This window comes from Nilaparvata lugens, chromosome 14, assembly GCF_014356525.2.
Source record: "Nilaparvata lugens isolate BPH chromosome 14, ASM1435652v1, whole genome shotgun sequence".
Taxonomy (NCBI): domain Eukaryota; kingdom Metazoa; phylum Arthropoda; class Insecta; order Hemiptera; family Delphacidae; genus Nilaparvata; species Nilaparvata lugens.
Genome location: NC_052517.1, coordinates 225960 through 252200, shown reverse-complemented (window position 1 = coordinate 252200; position 26241 = coordinate 225960). Strand labels below are relative to the sequence as shown.

General features: G+C 34.6%; 1 protein-coding gene across 1 annotated transcript in view; it reads right to left on the bottom strand.

The window, feature by feature from the left end:
- Positions 1-449: 449 nt before the first annotated feature.
- LOC120354132 (probable chitinase 10) overlaps positions 450-26241 on the bottom strand; it is a 47737-nt gene continuing 21945 nt past the window's right edge. Inside the window, exons 9-17 of the mRNA XM_039440426.1 lie at positions 25187-25329; positions 22278-22557; positions 21265-21444; positions 15402-15613; positions 14246-14381; positions 6595-6737; positions 5825-6010; positions 1845-1970; positions 450-596 (exon numbers count right to left, since the gene is read on the bottom strand). Coding sequence (XP_039296360.1) covers positions 450-596; positions 1845-1970; positions 5825-6010; positions 6595-6737; positions 14246-14381; positions 15402-15613; positions 21265-21444; positions 22278-22557; positions 25187-25329 — 1553 coding nt within the window. The remainder of the gene's footprint in view (positions 597-1844; positions 1971-5824; positions 6011-6594; positions 6738-14245; positions 14382-15401; positions 15614-21264; positions 21445-22277; positions 22558-25186; positions 25330-26241) is intronic.

Genomic DNA, 26241 nt, shown 5'->3' with positions numbered 1-26241 from the left:
TAGAACTATAATCTAGATAGAGTACCTCTTCGAAACAGTTGTTAACTGGCAACTGAATTAATAATTTTGTCAGGTTGGCATTAAGTTGAGTTGACTTTGTTAGGTTGGCACCAAGTTGAAGATTTAGATGCATTTATCGCGGAAAAATTGATTGGGCACTGCTACTTCAATCCTGGGAGTATTATATTAGTAGCCGTCAGGCTCGCTTCGCTCGCCATATCCGTTTAGCCAGCCGTTTAGTCTGGACCCCCGACTGGATTGTCCTAACATATGATAAAAATGCCCAAATGAAAAATGCAGGCGAGCGAAGCGAGCCTGCTGATCTCATTCTTGGACGATCCAGTCAGGGGTCCAGGGGGCGGAGCCCCCTGGCTAGACGGATATGGCGAGCGTAGCGAGCCTGACGGCTAGTAACTAATAAAACTAAAGCTAATTGCAAATCCTGCTAACTACAAACCTTGTCCTGGTTTAGCCAGAGTCTTAGCAATAATGGTGAGCAAAGGATGCTTTCCCCCTCCACACGTGTTCCTGAAATCGTCCAAGTCCAGAGCCCATATCATTCCTCCTCCGATGCCCATTTCTCTAATCCATTCCGACTGAAAAAAAAATAAAAATTATTATTTACAAAATATTCTTCTTCTTATAATTATTATTTAACGAAAATCCTAAATAAATGCTGCAAATCACCCCGAAGACCTCTGCTACTGCAGACATTGACAACAGGGTTAACAGCTAGATGGAAATTCGATGAGAACTACTATCCAAAAATTAGTTGCCAGCCCGGGAATCGAACCCGGTACCTCCCAATTGACAGTCAGGAATGCTTGCCCTTACACCAAACTGACAACTGATTCTTCTTCTTCTTGTTCCTTCACCTATCGGAGGTTGGAAATCATCATGGCAATTTTCAATTTATTGATAGCAGCCTTGAATAGTTCCTTATTAATATTACAAAATATTAACAGAATACTAGACTAGGAAACAAAGTAAATAAAATAGTGGAGAGGTTAGCAGTGGAATAAAATATGAAAGCTTACATCATAGTATAAAATAAGAAAAACAATACAAATATGAAACAACACAGATTCAAATAACTTGATTCAAAAGTGAAATATCAACTATAATGGCAGTTTTTTTGTGTAGTTGAGAAGTTGATATTGTGGTAATTATTCATATTGAATGAAAAAGACTAAGAAATTGTCAAAAACCACAGATTTATTGATACTTAGAAAGACCGGTTTCGGTTATTACACCATTGTCAATCACTGATGAACAGTTTATCAGAGATTGACAATGGTGTAATAACCGAAACCGGTCTTTCTAATTATCAATAAATCTGTGTTTTTTGACAATTTCTTAGTCTTTTTCATTCAATATAATGGCAGTGTTTGATATTGCTATCCTTGTCTATCATTCAACAAGGCGGATAGCGCTATCTCTTTTCTCGCTTTACTCTGTTGCCAGACCGTCTTTTAACAATGTAGAGTTAATAGTTAATTAACAAAATATTTCATATTTATTATGAAATGTTATTGAAAAATATAATTTCCTGCTTGATGAAATATCATTGATTATTTTAAACGAGAATGGACAGTTAATATTACATCAATAAACCTGTATTAGCTACCGCCTATAGAAGGCATTGACAAGACAGAGGTTCGGCAGCGTTGTTCTCCTTTCTTTCTCCACTGCCATTATAACGTGGACCACACTATAGCAGTTCGTCATGGGATGACGAAATTTGATGAATAATCAACTAAAAAAAAGTTACAAATTACAACTTTCAATTATTCTTGAACTGGTATGGAATTTTAATGATGTTAAAATTTAGGTGTGATCCTTACCTTTCGCCTGATGGTGTCCTTATCGTCGAAGGATATCCACTGGTCGCCGTTGTAGGCATAAGGACCCATCCTTTGCTCCTCGTCCTGTACCACAGTCCAGCCGCCATTTTTGATTCGGGAACAAATCTGAGAAAAAACAGAAGGAAATTTGTCAAATATATTGGAAAAATTCAATAACTTATTTAGACGCTACAAGCGAACGAGGCGAAAGAAGCGAGCCTACAAATATTTTAATGAACCATAGAAACCAGACTTTTTCTTGTACCAAAGTAGCATTACATCTATTTACTCAACGCAATGTCACTTACAATTTAAGACCAGCAAGTGTAAGTGCTTATAGTATAAATTTCACGGCTCAAGTGAAATCATCAGTTCAAGTTCCAGAGTGATAAACTAATAAATAGGATACCAGACGATTTCATTAGGGATAAAATTACAAGTAATAAATTAAATAAAATAAGATCCTGGGTAAAAGAGAATTACTTTTTTAAAATCGAAAACTAAATTATTATAATTATGACTTGTTTTTAACACGCTCAGTTTAAACTTGGTTTTTTGATTACCTAAAGGAAATTTTTTTTTTATTTTTATTATTATTATTATAATTTCTATATTACCTATTTCTATTATTGGGCTTGTTGATTTTTGATTCAAGAATTGATTTTGTGTGTTTATTTATACATATTTTTGGTTTTTGGTTTACTATCTTTTGATTTGTATTTTAGAATATTATCACGGCAAATGTACCAATAATTTAAATAATATTTTCGAACTCGTGGCTGGAGCTCAAGGCTTCTTTTTCCAGCCACACCAATGTATATTAGTTGATAAGTGTTATTTTGTAAATTTCTAGTGAATTGGTAAATAAATAAATTTGATTTGATTAAGTGGATAGCATAACCTATATTTTTTATTCATTCATAACTCTACCTTCATTGTATTATCATTCATTCCATCATCATCATCACCTAGGCTTAAAATACTTTGTAAAAGTCGCCTTTTTAAAATAATAAATTATTTATGAGGTGATCAAAGCGAGCCCAACAAAATATCAATGAATACAATTACAGATGGAAATTACTAGGATATTGCAATTATTCAAATGCTAATGAATTAATAATAATTACGAAAATCCGAATTGAATGCTGTAATTCACCCCGAAGACTTCTGCTACTGCAAATATTGACAACAGGGTGAACAGCTAGATGGAAATTCGATGAGCGCTACTATTCAAAAATTAATTGTCAGCCAGGGAATCGAACCCAGTACCTCCTAATTGCCGGTCAGAAATGCTTACCCTTACTCCAAACTGACAATCTCTGGATAGCAGCGCTCATTTTATACGAAGCCATAGCGGCCAGCCAGTCTACACATGGAGTTTACTGAGATGTTGCAAAATGCTAATGAATTAATAATTATTATCATAGAGAAACAATAGCGTAAGTAGATATCTCATGGTATAGGGAATTTATATTCGTAACTTTTACTGTTATCTCAAGCCGATTACTGTCGATTTTTACTGTTTTGTTGGGAGTGTAAGAGTGTATGAACGGCACAATTTGAGAGACTACCAGCGTCACACAGCTGCATAGGAAAGAGCTACGTGAACTATCGGCTTGGGATAACACTAAAAGTTGCCACATAAACGCCCTATACCATGGGATATCTACTTACGCTATTGTTTCTCTATGTTATTATTAAACGAAAATCCAAATTAAATGCTGTATTTCTTGCAATATCTCATTAATTTCCATCAGTAGATTATATACGTTTTTTATTGTAACAAATCGTATCTATAGAATAAATGAAGCATTTTTGTACCTCATGCCTGACTGCTGTAATCCTAGTTATAAAATTACGGCATGCTATAGTGAGGTCCACGTTATAATGGCAGTGGAGAGAGATAGGAGAACAACATTGCCGATCCTCTGTCTTGTCAATGCCTTCTATAGACGGTTGCCGATACAGGTTTATTGATGTAATATTAACTGTTCATACTTGTTTAAAATAATCAATTATTTACCGAGCGAAGTGAGGTCTAAGATTCAAGTCGACGGTTTGGCATTTCGCTTAATGATTAAATGTTTATATGTTGCGCATTTACGGCGAAACGCGGTGATAGATTTTCATGAAATTTGACAGGTATGTTCCTTTTTAAATTGCGCGTCGACGTATATACAAGGTTTATGGAAATTTTGCATTTTAAGGCTAATATAAAAAGAAAAAGGAGCCTCCTTCATACGCCAATATTAGAGTAGAAATCAGACTATAGAATTATTCATCATAAATCAGCTGACAAGTGATTACACAGATGTGTGGAGAAGCCAGTCTATTGCTGTATTTCCATAAGGACTATAGTTTTAATCAGGTACTTGTGGATGAGAATACTGCGTGAGGTCTACTGTTCACAGAACTACTAGTATTTAATTGAGTAATAAATTATATTTTTCAATAATTTCATAATGAATAAGATGAAATATTTTGTTAATTAATTATTGTATCTACATTGTTGACAGACGATCTGGCAACAGATCAAAGCAGATTTTGAGTCAATTGTGAAAGGGATTGATGCTGGTGATTATGTAACTGCGCTCCTATTGGACCTGTCAAGAGCCTTTAATAGTGTCAATATCGATATTCTTTTATGCAAGTTATCAAAGCTCGGAATTAGAGGAGTGGCGAATAGATTGATAGCATCATACATGAGCAACAGGTTCCAGTACACATGTATATATACTCCTAATGGGTTAGTAAACTCAGCCAAGTTACGATTGACAAGAGGCGTACCACAAGGCTCCATTTTAGGCCCATTACTCTTCATATTATATATAAATGATATTCAATTCAATGTTCCTGTCACTGATAAAATTACTCTCTATGCCGATGATTGTACCTTGCTATTTAAGAGATAAGATCTCATAGACTTGGAGATTGAGGCAAATAACATGGCAAATGAGGTTGTGCAGTTTTTTAATGATTCAGACCTCACTATAATTTCAAACAAAAGTCATGTCATCAGCTTTGATTATAAATATCGTACTTTTCACCCCACCATAACACTTGGTGAAACGAACATTGAAAGTTGTACTGTTGTGAACATGTTAGGTTTGTCGATGGATTCCAAGCTTAATTGGGGGGATCATGTGAACAAGATATCATTGAAATTGAGTAGGTCACTTTTTGCATTTAGAAATATTGTTAAACGGGTGCCTGAAACAACAGCAAAAAGTGTCTACTATGCACTGATTGAATCCCACATTGCTTATGGCATTGCATTTTGGGGGAGTACCTCGAAGCAAAACATTCAAAGAATTTTTGTTTAGCAAAAGTCCGCAATAAGATACCTGGAGGGGCTCAAATTTCCACAGACATGTCGGGAGTCTTTCAGTAGCCTAAGTATTTTAACTGTTCCATCATTGTACATTTTCAAATCAATATTACATGTGAAGGATAGGTTGAATTCATTCCAAGTTAACTCAGATATTCATGGCTATAACACTAGAGGAAGGAATAACATTTAAGTTAAGAGACATAGGCTGAGTGTATTTGAGAAAACACCTACTTATAGGGGACAAAAGTTTTTTGCGAAACTTCCGGCTGATTTGAGAAGTATTGTTGAAGAAAAACAATTCAAAACAAAACTATATTCTTTTCTCAGTGAGAAGGCTTTCTATGAGGTTGACAAGTTCTTGTTAGAGTGAAAAAATTATTATCTAAATTTTGCAAATTTAATGAATTGTTAAATGTTATTAGAGTTTTATTTTAAGATTGATATTTTATGTTATTATGTTATTTATCTGTGACGTTTTTCAACTGTATTACATTGTTTTTGTTATACTTTTGTTGAGAATAAAAATATTATTATTATTATAGCAAGAAAGAGATAGCGCTATCCGTTTTGTTGAATGATAGACAAGGATAACAACACCATTGCAAATCAAACACTGCCATTATAACGTGGACCTCACTGGATAGATTACCTCATAGTAGGCTAGGAAGCCAGCAGCCCTGGTCGACTCGCCCGCCTGGCCTGGCCCCGGGGCGGGCGCATTCAGCCCATGCTGCTCTCGTTTGGCGAGTGTGAACGACTGCCCGTACAGGGGCATGCCCATCACCAGCTTGTGCTTGGGCACGCCCTCAGACAGCCAGTAGTTGATGCTGTAGTTCTGCAAAAAATACAAAACAAACATGAATAATTCAATTGAAACGGTAGCAAAAATATAGTCTTTAGTGAGATCAGTGGAGTATTTTCCAAATAGAAGAACAAGAAGAAGAATAGAAATAGAGATAGAGAGAGAGAGAGAGAGAGAGAGAGAGAGAGAGAGAGAGAGAGAGAGAGAGAGAGAGAGAGAGAGAGAGAGAGAGGAGAGAGAGAGAGAGAGAGAAGAGAGAGAGAGAGAGAGAGAGAGAGAGAGAGAGAGAGATTATTGATTGATTGAGTACTTTATTTATGTAGATTACAATATATACTGGTTTATACACTTACATACAATAGCCTACAATACAGCAAAATTATAGATGAATTTACATAATATAGACTAAGAAAATAATTATTGAACTGTATATGATATAAAAAGCAATTTGTAATATAATAACTATAGATAATAATTATATTGTTATGCATCTACATAAATTGGCGGAGCTTTGGACATATCAATGTCCATTCTTCGGAAAGAATATTCGAAGTATCCTTCGAAAGAGAGAGAAAAGTAGAGGGAGTAGAATAAAAAGAAGAGAGACAGCCTCTTACCGCATTGAAATAGTCGAAATCATCCTCAGGATGGTAATACATGGGAGCCAGATGACCTGTCTTCTTATCCCATTGCCCGTGGTAGTCATATGTCATCACCGATATCCAATCCAGATATTTCGCCATTGTTTTCACATCGTAACCTGCACATTTCAATATAATTAGTCAAGATCTATACTATAATCAAGGTAATCTATCTATATAATAAGAGAGGGTAGGATTGTGTTTGTTCGTGTGTTCGTTTGTTCGCATCAAAACATGTCAAGTTGTGGATTGCATACTGGAAAAACGGGAATGATTTAGATCTCCAAATTTTGAAGATAGATTCTAAAAATATCAATCTCGTGCACCTGGAAGCCCAAATTTCAATTTTCCTTCTAGATTTTTCATAATTAATGTTCAAAATTCATTAAAAGTACATACAATTTCATAAAAAAAATCACCAAATCATATGGTGGAATTAAAAAATATTATTATACAGGTATACAGGTGTAAAGTAGTATAGGAAAATAATTATGTTTGACGCATCATCACGTCTGAACTACTGGACTGATTAACTTGAAATTTTGCATATAGATTCTTGCTTAACCGGGGATGGTTACAAACCTATTTTAAATTCTTCAATATTTGAATACATAAAGTTTTCAGTTCAGAACATTTCTCTTAAAAGGGTAATTAGAAGATAGGTAAGATTAGGGATCCTTTTCGAATGATAAAAACAGGTTTACCGTCACACCCAAATTTTTTCCGCCATTTTGGAACCACCACTTTGAATTCAACTTCTTTTTTTAATTGAAAGGTGGTCATATGATAGGATTTCCAGAGAAAAGGTATGGTGAAAACCGCACATTGATATCTCAAACCTTTCAAAATTAATTCTCATTCATTTCCTTTATTATAGTATAGAATATGATAGATAAATGGATGATATATCCATCTATCTATCATCTTCTATACTATAATAGAGGAAAGAACTGGCTTAAAGACGTATACACGTGTAGAGGATAGGGAAATTATGTTTGACGCATCATCACGTCTGAACTACTGGACTGATTTACTTGAAATGCAGCTTATAAAATTCTTAATCAACCGAGGATTCTTATAGGCCTATTTTCAATTCTTCTGGATTTCATTACGTCAAGTTTTAAAATAGACCCTTGCGAAGCACGGGTTACCTGCTAGTACTATAATAAAGGAAAGAACTGGCTTATACACGCACTGGATAGGAAAATTATGTTTGACGCATCATTACGTCTCAACTACTCAACTGATTAGCTTGAATTTTTGCATATAGATTGTTAATTTACCGAGGATGGTTACAGGCCTATTTTAACCTTCCGATAGTCGCGCCCTACTCAATCACACGAGCAGTCACGTGTTGTATTTTGTACATATATTTAAGCACTAAAATTATAAATAAAATTCCTGAACAAATTATTAGCTGTGCCAAGATAACAAAAAAGTAAAAACAGATACATCAATGCTTGGATCAAAATTAACTACTTCTTCTACCTTTGAGAACTATAATAAGTTAACAGAGAACTTTTCTGATTAGTGCGCTCACTTCCCCTACTTGTGCTCTATCACATCCCTTTCCCAATCCTTTCCAAAAATTCCAAGGATCAAAAGCCTTCCTATGACATGGATAGCCATAGTTGGAAGAACTTTTGATCCTCTACCCTTCTTCACCACATAACATGTATAAATTGCCTTCTAATATTGTAATGTGTTCTCATATTTATGTTATTTATTTTATACTGTAATGTTTTTTTATTGATGTAATTAATTTTTATTTCATATTGATGTATCTTATGTGTGTGTGAATAAATAAATTGAATTGAATTGAATTGTACAACATCCAATTTTCCAAGTGTTATGTACTCGATGGAAAAGACTAAGAAATTGTCAAAAAACCACTGATTTATTGATACTTAGAAAGACTGGTTTCGGTTATTACACCATTGTCAATCTCTGATAAACTCTGATAAAGATTTCTTAGTCTTTTCCATCCAATATGAATAATTACCACAATATCAACTTCTCAACTACACAAAAAATGTTATGTACTCTGTTTACTGTCAAAACATATTAATTAATATTTCCATCTCATTGGATTATTTTACGCCTATGAACATTTGCATGATTACCTTATTTTGTAGCCCAATAAGGTACATCAAGCAAAGCCGTCAATTCTGAGTTAATGGTTCGTTTACAGTCCCCGTATACAGTCTTTCCCTATCTTATGCACTGTGGCGACTAAATCGCACCTGAAGACTGAACCATTGCTCGGTTGATACTGCAACTCAGTGCAGTGATGGGGGCAAAGTTTTGGAATGCTTAGGTGACTCATTCACTGACACCACCCCATTCAATAGTTTTGTGCAGAAAAAAAACTGACACTGTTCTACTTTTTACAACAGCGCGACTGCCGGAAGGTCAAATTCTCCAAGATTTCAGTAGATCAAGTTTTCAGTTTGTTACCTTTTAAAATAGACCCTTGCGCGGCACGGGTTACCTGCTAGTCATACAGAAAGTCACGGAAGTGTATTATACTACAATGACAAAAATCTCTGTAAAAGAGAAAAAAATAAAAATGGCTACACAAGTAATTTATAGATATTCCACAGATATTTAAATCTATGAGAGAAATTAAAACCATAGAGAAACAATAGCATAAGTAGATATCCTATGGTATAGGACGTTTATGTCGCAACTTTTACTGTTATCTGAAGCCGATAGTCCACGTAGTTCTTTCCCGTGAAGCTTTATGACGCTGGTAGTCTCTCATATTGTGCCGTTCATACACTCTTACCCATTCAGAACAGTAAAAATCGACAATAATCGACAGTAATCGGCATGAGATAACAGTAAAAGTTGCGACATAAACGCCCTATACCATGGGATATGTACTTATGCTATTGTTTCTCTATGTTAAAACTCAGTAAATTGTGAGACAGTATACCAGATTATTACTAACCCTCTGACAGTTTCACTCTCGTTTACACGAACTATTGGATTTAACCGCCGTTAAATGACGTCTCATTCTAGAGAAGCAATGCCACGAGAACCAATTAACTAATCTCACGAAATCAAGCGAAGCGAGCCTGACAATCAATTAATAATTATTATTAGACGAAAATCAAAATTAAATGCTGTAATTCAACCCGAAGACTTCTGCTACTGCAAATATTGACAACAGGGTGAACAGCTAGATGGAAATTCGATGAGCGCTACTATTCAAAAATTATTTGTCAGTCCGGGAATCGAACCCAGTACCTCCTAATTGCCGGTCAGGAATGCTTACCCTTACACCAAACTGACAATCTCTGGATAGCAGCGCTCATTTTATATCAAGCCATAGCGGCCAGCCAGTCTACAGATGGAAATAAATTGGTTGTTGCATTTGTTCAAATGCTAATTAATGAATAATTATTATTAAACGAAATCCCAATTAAATGCTGTAATTCACTTCGAAGACGTCTGCTACTGCAAATATTGACAACAGGGTAAACAGCTTGATGGAAATTCCATCTGTTCAATGAATATTCTATACAACATTCAGTAGCTCCTGGTTGAGTTATTAGGGTGAGCAGAGCTAGCATAATTCACAATTCAATAACTTTATTTGCAAAAGAAAAATAGTTACATTTGATTATTGTTAATTTCCAATCGCTAGAGTCACCCAAATGAAGACCATAAAAAAGAAATACTAAATCTAAAAAATCAATGTAGTCTAATGTCGGAGGAAATAAAGAAACTAAAATCTAAATTTGATAATACTAAATGTATGATAGAACCTCCGTCCAAATGCAAAAAAATAGAATCTAACCTAAATGATGGGAAATGCTCTGAAAATGGTCGAAATAAAACGTACAGTGAGGTTTTGAAGACAGCAACCAAAAATATAGCTGAGGGAAATAAATATAGGAAAGGGAGAGTTCTGCTACTGACGTCCAGTCATGGACGTGATTGCAGTGATCTCCTTGATAAAAGATTAAAAAATAAATTTGATGTCCAATGTTTTTTCAAGCCAAGTGCATCAATTAATGCAGTTTTAGAGTCAGCTAGGGAACAAACTAAAGACTTTGATGAAAATGACTATCTAATTGTACTGGGTGGCTCAAATAATATAATGAACCTAACTTGAATCATCTTCCTCAAGTAACAGAAAAAATCAAGGAAATTGTGCCACTCAGCAAAAAAACAAACTTAATAATAAGTACTATTCCTAATAGGTTTGATAGGCCAGAATTAAATGAAGCAATCAATTCGACAAACAAATCAATCCATAATACAATCAACAGCCTAAAAAATAAGAATTCTAAACAACTGGGGATTTGTTTTCTAAATGAAAGGCTGAAAAGACATAACTTCACTAATCATGGGTTGCATCTAAATCGATCTGGCAAAGTAATCTTTTGTAATAGATTGGCAGAGCTGATTGAAAGCCGTTTGCAATCCTCTGGTTTAAAAACAGTTAAAAAACAAATAACGATTTTTTAGTAAATTGGCTCAAAACAGGGAAAGGGAAATAGCTACAAATGCTAGAGATAGAGTAGCACAAGATGGTAAGGTTTTTAGTATTTATCATCAAAATATTCAGTATCTACGCAACAAAATTGACAGATTAGAAGTATTTCTTAAACAGGAGGATCCTGACATTGTTATTTTCACAGAGCATGGCTTAAAAATAAAGGAAATAAATCAAGTTAGGATTCCAGGCTATTCACTGAGATCAGAATTTTGTAGAATAGCTCATAGAAGTGGTGGTGTATGTATATTCACTAGCAATGCTAAACATACCCAAACTTATGAACTGGATTTTGTTAAGAGATTTTCTGTTGAGATGGATTTAGAGGTGACGGGACTAAGGTTAAAAATTGATGATCGATTTGAGGTAGTAGTGTTAGGTATCTATAGGTCACCAAATGGAGACTGGCAAAAATTTTGTGAGCTGCTCCATACACTTTTGGAAATTACAACCGCTCGTTTCACAAATGTTATAGTAGTAGGAGATTTCAATACCGATTTTGCCAGGCAGGATAAAATGACAGAGGATATTAGAGATATTATTAATATGAATAATTTAGAAATTAAGGTCCACGAATATACAAGAGTAACTCGAACTTCACAGACAATTATTGATAATATCCTCACAAATATAGAAGGTTGTAATGTCAGGTTAGGTAGCTCAGATCTATCAGATCATAACTATCAAATTTTAGATGTTAAGTTGCAGGGCCAGAATCCAAGCAGAAAAAAAACTTTTGTGAAAGAAATTCAGCAATATGAGCTAGGAAATATAAATTGTTTGAAGCAGAAACTGCTTCAAGAAAATTGGAGTAGTGTTTATAACAGTTGTAACCTAAATTACAAATATAAGCAATTCATTGATACTCTAAGATTTCACATTAGTGTATGCTGTCCGATAAAAAAAGTCAAAGTAAAAAGTAAATTAAACAAAGTAGATGAATGGATAACTGAAGATATCCTTACTCAAAGAAATATTGTTAGGGAAGCTTATGAGGAATTTAAATTAGTGAGGGATGTTCCGAGTGAGGTCAAATACAAATGTCTAAAGAAAAACTATGCAAAAGAAGTGAGGAAAGCTAAGTGTAAGAAAACAGCTGAAATATTAACAACTAGTACCAATTTTAACTCTGCTGTTTGGGAGGTAATTAATAGAAATAGGAGAGCAGCTCAAAAGGATACAGTTACTAATGTCCCTAGGATAATCGATGAACATGGAAATTATATGGATGATAGTATAGACATTTGTAACTTTTTCAATAAGTATTATCAACAGGTTGCATATAATCTCCAAAAGTCACTGAACACTAATACTTATAATACAACTACATTAAATGCTGAGCCAATTGAAAAGGTATTTAAATTTCATCCATTATCAAGAGATGAGTTGTCAAGAATAATAAAAAATTTGAATAACAAAAGAACAGTAGGTTGGATGGGGTCTCAAGCAAAATTTTAAAAGAATGTGAAAATGATTACTGGACCCTTTATTGCATCTCCTTAATACTTCACTAGAGCAGGGTATTTTCCCTGATGATCTGAAACAAGGAAAAATTTTGCCAATTTTCAAGAGCGGTGATTCTGAAAGAGTTGAAAATTATAGACCCATTAGTATTCTAAATGTAATAAGTAAAATTTTTGAAAGAGTAGTTTTAAATAGGTTATTGATGCACCTGGAAGAAATTAATTTTATATGTGATGAACAGCATGGGTTCCAGAAAGGGAAATCTACTAAGACTGCAATAGTATCCCTTGTTGAAAGACTAATAGATATAATAGATTCAGGTGAGAAGGCAGCCGCAATTTTTCTTGATTTATCCAAAGCTTTTGATTGTGTGAACCATAGAATATTATTGGAAATACTAAAAACTGTAGGTGTGAATGGTATAGAACTAAAATGGTTTGAATCATATCTCATAGGTAGAAACCAGTGTGTTGAGCTTACCAAGGTGGATGGGAATGAAATAGTAAAAATTAAATCTCAAAAACTGGAGGTCCAGGCTGGAGTACCTCAAGGCTCAATTCTGGGTCCCTTACTGTTTCTGTTGTATGTGAACCAATTACCAAAAGAGTTAAAAGATCACAGAGCTCTGTTGTTTGCTGATGACACATCGCTTATCTTTAACAATTATTTATTAGATAGTCTAGAAATAAATGCTTTTACTGGAGTACAGTCAATTGTCCAATTCTTGAAGCAAAGGCAATTAACAATAAATAGTAAGAAATGTCAATTCCTACAATTCAGTAGAGGATAGAGAAATAAATGTGTTTGTAGAGGAAAATGAATTAGACCAAGAAGAGAAAGTAGCATTCTTGGGAATTTTATTGGACAGGAAATTAACATGGCATCCTTACATTGAGAGGATATGTAATAAGATATCATCTGGGGTATTTGTCCTGCGGCAGCTTGCTAGGCTGAATGATAAAAAACTACTGTTAACTGCTTACCATGGACTTATACTATCTCATATTAGGTATGCTATTTTAGTATGGGGTAATTCATCTCAACAAAATATGGACAGAGTGTTTAAGATTCAAAAGAAGGCACTCAGATGTATAGAGAAAGTGAATAGGTTAGACTCTTGTAGGCCTTTATTTAAAAAGCTTGGTCTATTAACTGTGCCATCTTTGTATGTATATGAAGTTGTAATGCATGTGAAAACGAGTGGTGTGATCCAGAATTCAGATGTTCATGAGTATAATACGCGAAACAGAGCAGATTATCATATAATGGGTCACAATAGTAGGTTATTTGAACAAAAACCAGATTATATTGGTAGGAAATTTTATAACAAGCTACCTCAAATCTTGAAAAGTAATGATGATTTGAAGATTTTCAAAAAACAAATGAAAAAATATTTAGTTGATAAAGCTTTTTATAGTGTACAAGAATTCCTTTCAAACCTAAACTAGGTTGAACTACTTAGTGTTAGAATTATTATGTAATAACATGACTTGTCTTATACTCCATGACTGGAGTCTTTAGGACGTAATCTTAAAAAAAAAAAAAAAAAAAAAAAACCCTAGTTTTCATCAACGACGAGCTAAGCGAGCCTAAATAATTGAAGTACAACTGATGATATGATGAAAACTGTAAATGAGAGGTTCGGAAGACACCTACCCTCGTCGATAACAGCCTTGCTGGGAGACACGGCGGCTGACAGTAAGAGGTCGTGAGATCTGAAAGCAGTTTTCAGTTCTTTCACAAAAAGTCCGAAGCTCTCCTTGTCCGATGCGGGGCCTTTGTCACAGTTCACCTGAAAACAAATACCATAATAATCTATAATTGACCGAGCGAAGTGAGGTCTAAGATTCAAGTCGACGGTTTGGCATTTCTCTTAATGTTTATATGTTGCGCATTTACGGCAAAACGCGGTAATAGATTTTCATGAAATTTGACAGGTATGTTCCTTTTTTAATTGCGCGTCGACGTATATACAAGGTTTTTGGAAATTTTGCATTTCAAGGATAATATGAAAAGAAAAAGGAGCCTCCTTCATACGCCAATATTACCGTAAAAATCAGAGTATAGAATTATTCATCATAGATCAGCTGTCTAGTGGACTATAATACTACCCGTTCAAAAATATGGAACATCTTGGAAATGCATCTTTCCATCAACGTTAGTAGACAGTTGACTATAATACTACCCGTTCAAAAAAATCGAACATCTTGAAAATGTATCTTTCCATCAACGTTGTAGACAGTTGCAGCCAGACCTGATAACAGCGCTCACACTCACATTCCGGGACGACACGTCACGGTACGATAGGACAGAAAGCTCTATGCATATTTAGGATTATTTTTTTCTAGACATTTTAAATTGATAAATTATTTATTAATTTTTGAGAAAACATAAAAACAGGTCAATGTAACTAACTGAGCGCGAGGTCTACTGTTCACAGAGCTACTAGTATAATAAAGGCAAGAACTGGCTTATACACGTAGGGGGGAAATTCACGAATGACGCATCATTACGTCTCAACTACTCAACTCTTTAACTTGACATTTTGAATATAGATTCTCAATATACCGAGGATAGTTATAGGCCTATTTTGAATTCTCCAAGACTATCGGCTTCAGTTGACAGTCACATTTGCAACATAACGGTCCTTTACCACGGGATATCTTCTTATATTATGCTATCTATTCTCTATAGTATCACCAAAAATGATACAGTATCACCACATTATATGATACAGTATCAACACAATACGATACAGTATCATCTCAACTTGATACACAACACCATTTTTTCTCTAGGAATCTTTTCTAACCTGCCAGCACTTGGGGTACTCCCAATCCAGATCTAAGCCATCAAAGTCGTATTTCAAGAGGAAAGGGACGACATGTTGTATGAAGCGCTGTCTAGAGGCGGCACTGTTAACTAATCGCGAGTACTTGTCCCCCTGGGAGTCGTTCCAGCCTCCAATTGCCAACAGAACATGGACGCCCTTCTTTTTCATGGCCACCACACGCTCGTAGAACTCTGCAAAATAGTTGAAAATATTGTCAAAATTACACATCTTGCTGTGGAGAATAATATAAAATAGTACTTGCGCACTATGTTTAGGTTGCATCCACAAACACATTGTAGGGACTATTTTATTAAAATGGAGATTCTCAGTGTTCCCTGTCTCTATATTTTGGAAATGTGTGTATATATTAGAAGGTGTTCACTACAGACTATTAATAAGACGCATGAATATAATACACGGCATAAGAGTACCTTCTCGGAATATCATAAATTGACTTTGTATGAAGAAAAACCCAGTTATATTGGTAGAAAGATTTACCAAGTACTACCAATTCGGTTGCGGGAAATATTAACGATAAAGTTTAAACGAAGTTTGAAATTATTTCTAAAGGAGGAATGCTTCTATAGTCTGAAGGACTATTTTGATCACTGTAATAGAGTCAAAGACAAATAGTAATTATATACTAGATATAAATTTAATGAAAAATTAATGAATGGTGTCTCGCTTTTGCTAGCACTTTGACTTGTCTGACGCCGTTGAGGCCAACCAGACGTAATATATATCTATCTATCTATCAAGTTAAGGGAGTGCCTCATAACTGCCAGTTTCAATTGGTCTAGTGTATTAGGTTTCAAAGGCACAAAAGGAAAGATCAGGGAGGTTAGGACAGATTAAATAGCATTTTTTGTGTAGTTGAGAAGTTGATATTGTGGTAATTATTCATATTGAATGAAAAAGACTAAGAAATTGTCAAAAACCACTGATTTATTGATAATTAGAAAGACCGGTTTCGGATATTACACCATTGTCAATCTCTGATTAACTCGGTTTATCAGAGATTGACAATGGTGTAATAACCGAAACCGGTCTTTCTATTTATCAATAAATCAGTGGTTTTTTGACAATTTCTTAGTCTTTTTCATTCAATTTAAATAGCATTCACTGCCCACCAAGAACCGGGGGATCAGGAACTTGTCAATAAATCTAAATGGTCGAACAAAAAAGACACAGCCCACACTAACAAATACAAGACACAGGAAAAGAAAGCATTATACCATTCATGTAGAGGTTTTGGCTTTCAAATAGCAATATGTTAATATTATAATATATAATTTGCCTTTGTACAGTCTCGCCTCTCATATGGCATCTTAGCATGGGGAGCAGCCTACCGCACCCATTTAAGAAGAATAGAAGTTATTCAAAAAGCAATCCTTAAAGCTGGCTTTCGTAGATGTCAAAGATATCCCTCATCTTTACTATTTCAGGAAATTAGAGTTTCAACTATGAAAGAATTATACATAAAAGATTTACTCATTCATGTTTATAAACATTTTGGTTCAATTTTCCTGCCATCTTTACATTTTCATAACACGAGATATGCAGCCACAGTTGGGATCAGAACTATCCAGCTAACGAGATCCTTCTCAACAACAAATTTTTTCTTCTTATCCAAAGTAATATATCGTAATCTCAAGAGATTATTTCCGCAAAATAAAATTTTTTTCAGCTGCAAGTCTTGCAATTTTCAAAAAAAGATTGAAATATTGGTTGTTTGAAATAAGTGATGAGGAGGCTGTGGCTCTGGTCTTGGCGGGCGGCGGACTCACCTGACTTCACAATTAACATGACTTCTACTGACTCTATATCAATACCGACTGACTTTACCATACAGACTGGCTATATACGTTACAGACGGACATAACAATATAGAATATATTGGAGGATAAAATCAAATTATAAAAAATATGCTAAACCAAAATGTGGGGAAAAGGAAATGTTTTCGTGTAATTGATACACCTAATATAAATGCTCTAAATGACGGGCTATCAAAAGAGACTTGGCATGCAGTATATGATTCAAATAATGTTGAAAATATGTTTGACAATTTCATGAGCTCCTACATTAACCATTGCAACAGCTCAGTTCCAGAGAAATCAGTTAGCAGGGAAAGAAAGAGAGATCAGATTCCCTGGGTTACTCCTGGCATTAGAATATCCAGTGATAGGATGAAAACTCTGAATTGTCTTGTTAAAACTTAATATTTTAATGACTCTCTCATTTATATCAAAACAAATACAGGATTTAGATACCTTAGCTTTGAAATATATTATAAAATTTACAAAAGTATCTATAAGAAAGTTTTGAAAGTTGCTAAAAAAAAGGCCGCCACTGCTTATATAAAAAATTCTTCTAATCAAGTTAGAGCTATCTGGAAGTTGGTTAGGCTTGAATCAGCGAAAAACCAGGAATTAACCTCAGATATGTGCATTGCTAATGAAATAGGGAATATCAAAAGAGGAAAAGAGGCTGCTGATATATGAACAATTATTTTATTAATGCACCATTAAAAATACAAAATTCACTCCTAGAAAAAAAGGATATATGGGATTATCGTTCAGTATTCAATATGAATCTTAAAAGTAAACAGAGGTTCTCAATCTTTAAGCCTTTAAGTTGTGAAGAATTGAAAGAAATAATTAAATCCTTAAAAAATAAAAAATCCTGCGATTGTTTCAATATATCAAACTACCTGGTAAAAAAATCAGCAGAAAATATATTAAAGCCGCTAACATTTATTTTTAATAGCTCTATGACTCAGGGTCATGTACCATCAAAATTGAAATTTTCAAAAATAATTCCTACTTATAAAAAAGGCAGAAAGGAGCTTCCAGAAAACCATAGGCCTATCGCTAACACTCCTGTTTTCCTAAAAATCTTTGAATATGTAGTGCTTGAAAGAATGAGAGAGTATCTGAGTCAAATAGGTTTGTTGTCATCTAATCAATTTGGTTTCCGGCCAGGTTTTTCAATAAACGATGCACTTTTCTCGGTTGTAGATGAAATATTGTCATCTGTGGATAAAAAAATGAAAGTGTATGAGTTGATAGCAGATCTCTCAAAAGCTTTCGACCTGGTAAATGTTGAGATCATGATGAACAAGCTGCAACTGTATGGATTTGATGGCGCTGTCCTTAGATGGTTCTTTTCATATTTTGATAAAAGGTATCAGCAGGTTGTTATTGACTCCCACTTGTATGAGTATCATTCTGATTGGATGAGAACAAGAAGTGGGGTCCCCCAGGGATCAGTACTCGGCCCCCTGCTTTTTGTTCTCTATATAAATGACTTGCCTTCCTACCTTGATCCAGCTAGGAGTGTTTTGTATGCGGACGATGTAAGCATCTTACTGAAAAGCAATAGCCATCCAAATGCTGAACTAGAGAGCAAAACAGCCCTTATTAAATTACAAAAATGGCTATCAGCCAATATGTTGATTTTGAATAAGGATAAAACTAAAGAAATACCTTTCCGAACTACTAAAGAAGGCAGCTTGAAAATTGATTGTCATAAAATAGAATCTGTAAATAGTATAAGAGTACTTGGGGTGGTGATTGACTCTGATCTTTCTTGGAGACCCCATCTGGATAGCCTGAAAACAAAACTAATCTCAGCAATTTTTGTTCTGAGAAACCTGAAAACTTCTCTTGATTCAATGGCTCTGAAGAGTGTATATTTCGCTTTGTTCCACTCCCATTTAAACTATGGAATAATTTTTTGGGGAAATTCTAGTAGTGTAGTGGAAGTGTTCAGATTGCAGAAGTGGGCATTGAGGGTGATGATGGGAGAATCAATTAGAACAAGTTGTCGGCCCTACTTTAAAGCACTTGGTATTCTACCACTCCCAAGTCAATATATCCTAGAAACAGTCTGCTTTATAAAGAAACACATAAACGAATTAAATACAGGCGAAACATTTCATCAATATCCAACCAGATTCAGAAATAATTTAAGAGAAGATGCTCATCAAAGTGCTATGTATGAGAGAGGTGTAAGAAGTTCAGGTATCCGGATGTACAACATATTGCCCTCTCACATAAAAGATACTTCTGGAAAGGTTTTCAGATTTTTATTAAAAAAAGAGTTGCTGTCCATTTGCGCTTACTCAGTGGAGGAGTATAGAAATTATTATAAACCTCAAAATGGAGGTTTACGTAGGTAGATGATAACATTTTATGTTTGACTAATGAAAAATTGACATATCCTTATACCCCTTTATCAGGTGGTCAGTGGATGAAAATAAATAAATAAAATAAATAAATAAATAAAAATAGAATGACTTTCTACAATACGAAACTATGACAATCATTTGAATGAAATTACCCTCATCTATTAAATCCATTTAGGCTCTCTTTCTTCTTCCCCTTCATAAGATTCACTCTACTTGAAATACCAACTCGAGTCTACGCACAGGCCACAGTGCCCATGTAGGCTCATTCCATAATGTATAATATGAAACCCTAATCTAAGTACTTAATAATTTGTATTTTATATTTCATATTATTTATCATTTTTTGTACTTGCTGTATTGTGGAATAAAGAAGATTCTTGATTGATTCTTGATTCTTGATTCTTATTTGAAATGTGTTTATAATTCTATAGCCTATAATAAACACGAATGGCGAAAAGATTCAATACTCGCACTTTTGAGATATTGCACTTGCGAGTGACACCCCATGTGAAGGCTGGCATTAAACCAAATGAGCATAGAGGTATATAAAGTAACTAAAGTAACTAAAGTAACTAGAGTAACTAAAGTAACTCAGTAACTACCCTTTTAAATTATTCTGTCACAACATGTTTCGGACATAAAAAAGACAATAGAGAAAAAGACAATATCTCATTTTATTATTTAAATACAGAAATATGTGCAGGCAAACAGGTGTAAACCAAACACTAGTGAGGTCCACGTTATAATAGCAGTATTTGATTAACATTGGTGTTGCTATCCTTGTCTATCATTCCACAAAGCAGATAGCGCTATCCCTTTCCATCTTTGGTAGAGAGTTGGTGGGGAGGATATTTTTAATATTCTTTCCGAAGAATGGACATTGATATGTCCAAAGCTCCGCCAATTTATGTATATGCATTACAATATGATTATTATCTATAGTTATTATATTACAAATTGCTTTTTCATATCATATACAGTTCAATAATTATTTTCTTAGTCTATATTATGTAAATTCATCTATAATTTTGCTGTATTGTAAGCTATTGTATATAAGTGTATAAGCCAGTATATATTGTAATCTACATAAATAAAGTACTCAATCAATCAATCAATCAATCTCCACAACGTTCCCACATCGTTTTACAACAATGTGAAAATATAATCAATTAACAAAATATACAACCTCAATAATTATGAAAATTCATTATCTAACTATTTAAAAATATTCTTTCTTGGCTTATAAATATAATTGATATATTCTAAACGAGAATGAACAGTTAATATTACATCAATAATCCTGTATCAGCTACCGTCTACAGAAGGCATTGAGAAGGCAGAGAGGTAGGCTGTTCTTCTATCTTTCTTGACTGCCATTATAACGTGGACATCACTGTATCTATGGATGTTTTCACACCAGCACTGTGTGACAACTCCCATAACACCCAATGTTATTTGAATTTAAATTGTGATTAGTGACTTACTATCAGCGAAATCAGCCCACGAATCATGTGCCTTTATGATGAGGTTTTCAAAGTCGAGCCCAGGTTGGAGTTTATGATTACCATTAGTATCTATGGATGAGTTCACACCAGCACTGTGTGACAACTCCTATAACAACCAATGTTATTTAAATTGTGATTAGTGACTTACTATTATCAAAATCAGCCCACGAGTCATGTGCCTTTATGATGAGATTTTCAAAGTCCAGTACAGCAAATCCATACAAGACATGAGTACATAGATTGGTGTCTATATCCTCAGGCAGATATTTGGCGGGGCCTGTCCTATACCAAGCCCAATTCGTGAAGTAACACACTACCTTGAACGGACCTGAAAAATACCAAAAATAACTTCAAGTAAAATACATTTCACTTTTTGTGTAGTTGAGAATGTTCGGACGTTATATCTATGTTGCTCTGTTGTCTGGCGTTGTGTGGTAGAGGGGGCAATTGAGAGGTGATGCGCAAAGCATAATCGCGGCCAGTTGCCGATTGACAGCCAATCGAACAGCTCACTTCTCGTAATGTCGATTTTTGCAAAGTGATCTATTGATTTATTGTGATTTATTACAAGTGTCGTCTCGTCTCGTATCGTGATCTGGACCCGGGATCCTGGAAGCAAGGAGGATTTGGACATTTTAATTGTTCAACTTGCTATCCGACGCCAGACAACCCAAAAGTTCTCGATGTAGTAATTGATACAGTCCACAAACCAGAGCGCTTTCGAGCCAGCCTCTGTCGAATAAACAGAGAAGTTGATATTGTGGTAATTATTCATATTGAATGAAAAAGACTAAGAAATTGTCAAAAACCATAGATTTATTGATACTTAGAAATCATAAATTAGAAATGTCTAAGTATCAATAAATCTGTGGTTTTTGACAATTTCTTAGTCTTTTCCATTCAATAAAATACATTTGTTCATATAGATCTATGCAATGCGTATATAAATATGTACTCATTATAAAACATTATAGTTATAAAATAGAATATTATAGCACCATTTAAAATTAATAAAATGATAAAACAAGAATACAAATTGTATTTTATTTTTTTATTAATTTTAAATGGTACTATAATTCTATTCTAAAAAATAAATACATTAAGATAAGTTAAGTAACGCGTCCTCGGTACCGTCGCCGGACGGGTGACCACTACACTCACCGTTAGCCAGTGGATGCTTGCCGCTGGGCTTGCTGGGTTTGTTGGGTATTGGCTTGGGTTTAGGGGTGGTTTCCGGTTTCCACTCCCACTGGGGGTTGCTGGTGCTCGTGGGGTCCGGTTTCCATTCCCATTCGGGTCTGTTTGTGCTGGTGGTGGCCAGCGAAACGGGTTTACTGCTACCTGAGGGTGGTTTATTGTCGGGTTTACTGCCGCCCTGTGGGTTGGAGGGTGACGTCACACGGCACGTGGAGCGAGAGGGCCAGTCGCAGATGTTGTTTTTCTACAGAAAGAAAGAAAGAAAGAAATATTTATTGCCAAAATCATTAAACAAACTTTACAAATGTGAAAAATATAAAAATTTTCATATACAATACATTGCAAAAACTTAAAATTAAAATATTTTCCATTTAAAAATCGATTATAATATTATCATTGGCGTTACCAGCAAAACTAAGTAGTTTGAGCGATGGCAACGAGTAATCAGTCGGCTATAATTAGTAGCTTGAGATTCAGTCGAAAATAGAAAAAATATAATAAAGAAAAAAGAAACATATGGAATGTATGAAAAACTAGAAAAAAAATAAAATTTCAATCCGAAAAGAAGAAGTACTAAGAGTGAAATACTAAGAGAGCAGAAAAACTAGAATGAATTCATAATAATTTAAAAACTCAAAAGAAAAAGAGATGATTCATGTAATTATTAATCTACAATTCACTGTACATATGTAATCCATTTAGTAACATAATGTAATTCATTTGTAGCATATATGCAATTCCTTTTGCAAGCAAAGAGAGAATTAGAAAAACAATACAATACAGTACACATGACACAAAAAATAAAAATTAAACTCAGAGAGAGAAAATTAATCTGGGAGTATAGCCCTACTAATAATAAATTCAGAGGAACTGAGGAAGACAGTATATGTACATCAAATTAAAATATTTTAGGTATGATATCTTCTGTCTTTATCCAGCTTTCAATTTTTAATTTTTAGAAAAGTGCTTTTGTAGGTTTTCTTGCAATGAAATGTTCTGGCATAACATGAGAAAAAATAGAAAAAATATATTCAATTATTTTCCACAATAATTTATTTATTAATTTACATTCATAGATACAATTTATAATTCTCAAATAGCTATGAATGTCTACAGACGGAAATTACTGACATATTGCAATTATTCAAATGCTAATGAATTAATTATTATTAAACGAAAATACAAATTGAATGCTGTAATTCACCCCGAGCTGACAAATAATTTTTGAATAGCAGCGCTCATCGAATTTCCATCTAGCTGTTGTCAATATTTGCAGTAGCAGAAGACTTCGGGGTGAATTAAATTTCATTTAATTTGGATTTTCGTTTCATAATAAAACAGTTATGAATGATTAGGAACGGAACAGGCTTAAAGCTCAAAACGGTTCCTTTCCAAATTTTGACAGACGTAGTCCACAAATGGTTATGTTTATTAAATTGATTAAAATTGAATTCTATCTATACAATTTGTTTTTCTAAGAAAATAATAAAATATATTCATTTATGTTCTACAATAATTAATTAATAGATACAACATCATTATCAACTCGTTATGAATGATTGGGGAAGGAACAAAGCCCAATGATTGAGAAGGTTTGAAGCCCAAAACTGTTTCTTTCAGAAATTTTGACAAAAGTAGTCAAAAAATAGGTTATGTTTATCATTATAGCTGAATAAATTGACTTGGGCCCAGCTTCTAGGGCACTTATTGAATCTAAGTCTGGCTACTAAAGGTAGGGCAAGCATGATAAACATGCATGTTTATTCAGATCAAGTTATGCGCAGAAACGCCGAAATAGGCTAGGCGCACACCAGTTGGTCAAGACAAGACAAGACTTGATCAAATACGTTTAGTTACAATACTTGACATAGTTACATCAACACCATACACTTACTTCACCAACTAATAAATGTAAAAATCTGGTGTGGTGCACTCACACAACTTTCCTTGCCGTTATGAAAATTTATCAACTGACGCAAGTGTTCCCGCGCATCTCAAGTCTACTATTCAAAGATTTGAGCCAGCTGGTGACAGGGCAATAACGCTGGAGACACACATGAGGTCTGCTATCTCTTCATAGTGGATGATTTAATGGAATCAACAATAATTTGCAATTGAATAATCACATTTTCTTGAATTTCAAGCTTATTTTCAATTTTAGGTGAAAATGTTACTGAACATTAATTGTAGAGATTTTCATGCTCAATCTACTCCACTCGATTTTTTTTGTTTCAATTGTATCTGAAGCCTCATAATTGGGAATCTATCTGCATTGATGGGGCGGAGCTCCTGAAATTTTTACAGATATGGGACTTGTGGCAGTTGATAGAGCTTATCGATGACTATTTTAGGTATGAATTTGATCAAAATCGTTGGAGCCGTTTCCGAGAAAATCACGAAAAACCCTGTTTTTGACAACATTTTCACCATTTTAGCCGCCATCTTGAATTGCATTTGATCGAAATTGTTCGTGTCGGATCCTTATAGTGGAAGGATCTTAAGTTCCAAATTTCAAGTCATTCCGTTAATTGGGAGATGAGATATCGTGTACACAGACGCACATACACACACACACACACACACACACACACACACACACACACACACACACACACACACACACACACACACACACACACACACACACACACATACACACATACAGACCAATACCCAAAAACCACTTTTTTGGACTCAGGGGACCTTGAAACGTATAGAAATTTAGAAATTGGGGTACCTTAATTTTTTTCGGAAAGCAATACTTTCCTTACCTATGGTAATAGAGCAAGGAAAGTAAAAAGTGGAAACTACATGTGAACTGGCCTTTTAATATATTTATGTTATTAGCGAAAGTTGCATGAATGTGAACTGACCGCATTCCAATGCAGCCCAGGGGGACAGCTGTATATCTGATAGGCTCCCCACTGGCATTGCAAGTACTGGTTACAATTGGACGGATGCGCTGTGAACTGGCCTTTAGAGCAACCAGCTGATTTGCGACTCCATTCCAGTTCCACTACGACACAATTAAAACACAACACATATGCACACACACTGCTAAACAGTATTGTATAGTGAAATAAAACATAACAGAAACCGCTAAAAGATAGTATTAAAGTGAAATCATTTACTAGGAAAAACACAGCTATTTATTCAAATTCCAACGGTACAACACCAATTTTACGAAGAAAAATAACTACAGAGGAACAATTTATAATGGAATTTAATAGATAATAAATCAATAAATTATTACAAGCAAAACTTTGGCTGTATGATCGGTTTATTGCACATCTTTCTTGTGTTATCGGATGGGCACGTTAAACTGTCGGTCCCGGCTGAAGTATGACAGTCGTAAGGCCCATTGACGGCTTAAATTATATATTCAGGCGGTGGAACATTCCCGAAAGGAACTCCCCACCAACAAAAGCCATACGAATTTACTTTTTTATTGCACATCTATTAATACCTTAGAATTAGAAGTAATAATAATAATAATATTATCGAATGACCTGGCTGGCTCAGGTCTGGTGTCAGAGTTTTCAGGTCGCAACTGATCAATTTCAGGGCGTCTGACATGACCTAACGACTGCTTTTTAGGCAGCCGGGACCGACGGCTTAACGTGTCCATCCGAAACAATGGTTGTTGTTGGTTTTGAGAATTAGGAGTAGTCACAGTCTTATTGTAAATAGCTTCATGTGATTACATGGTGAAATTGAAAGGAGATAGACATAGATGACTTGCATGCAGTTTCTATTTTTTCATAATTTCTCAAGAAAATGAGTAAGCGTCTGAGGCGATCAATATGTTCTATAGTGAGGTCCACGTTATAATGGCAGTATACGATTGACAATACTGTTGCTGTCCTTTTCTATCATACAACAAAACAGATAGCGCTATCTCTCTCTCGCTGTCTTTGGTAGAGAGTTA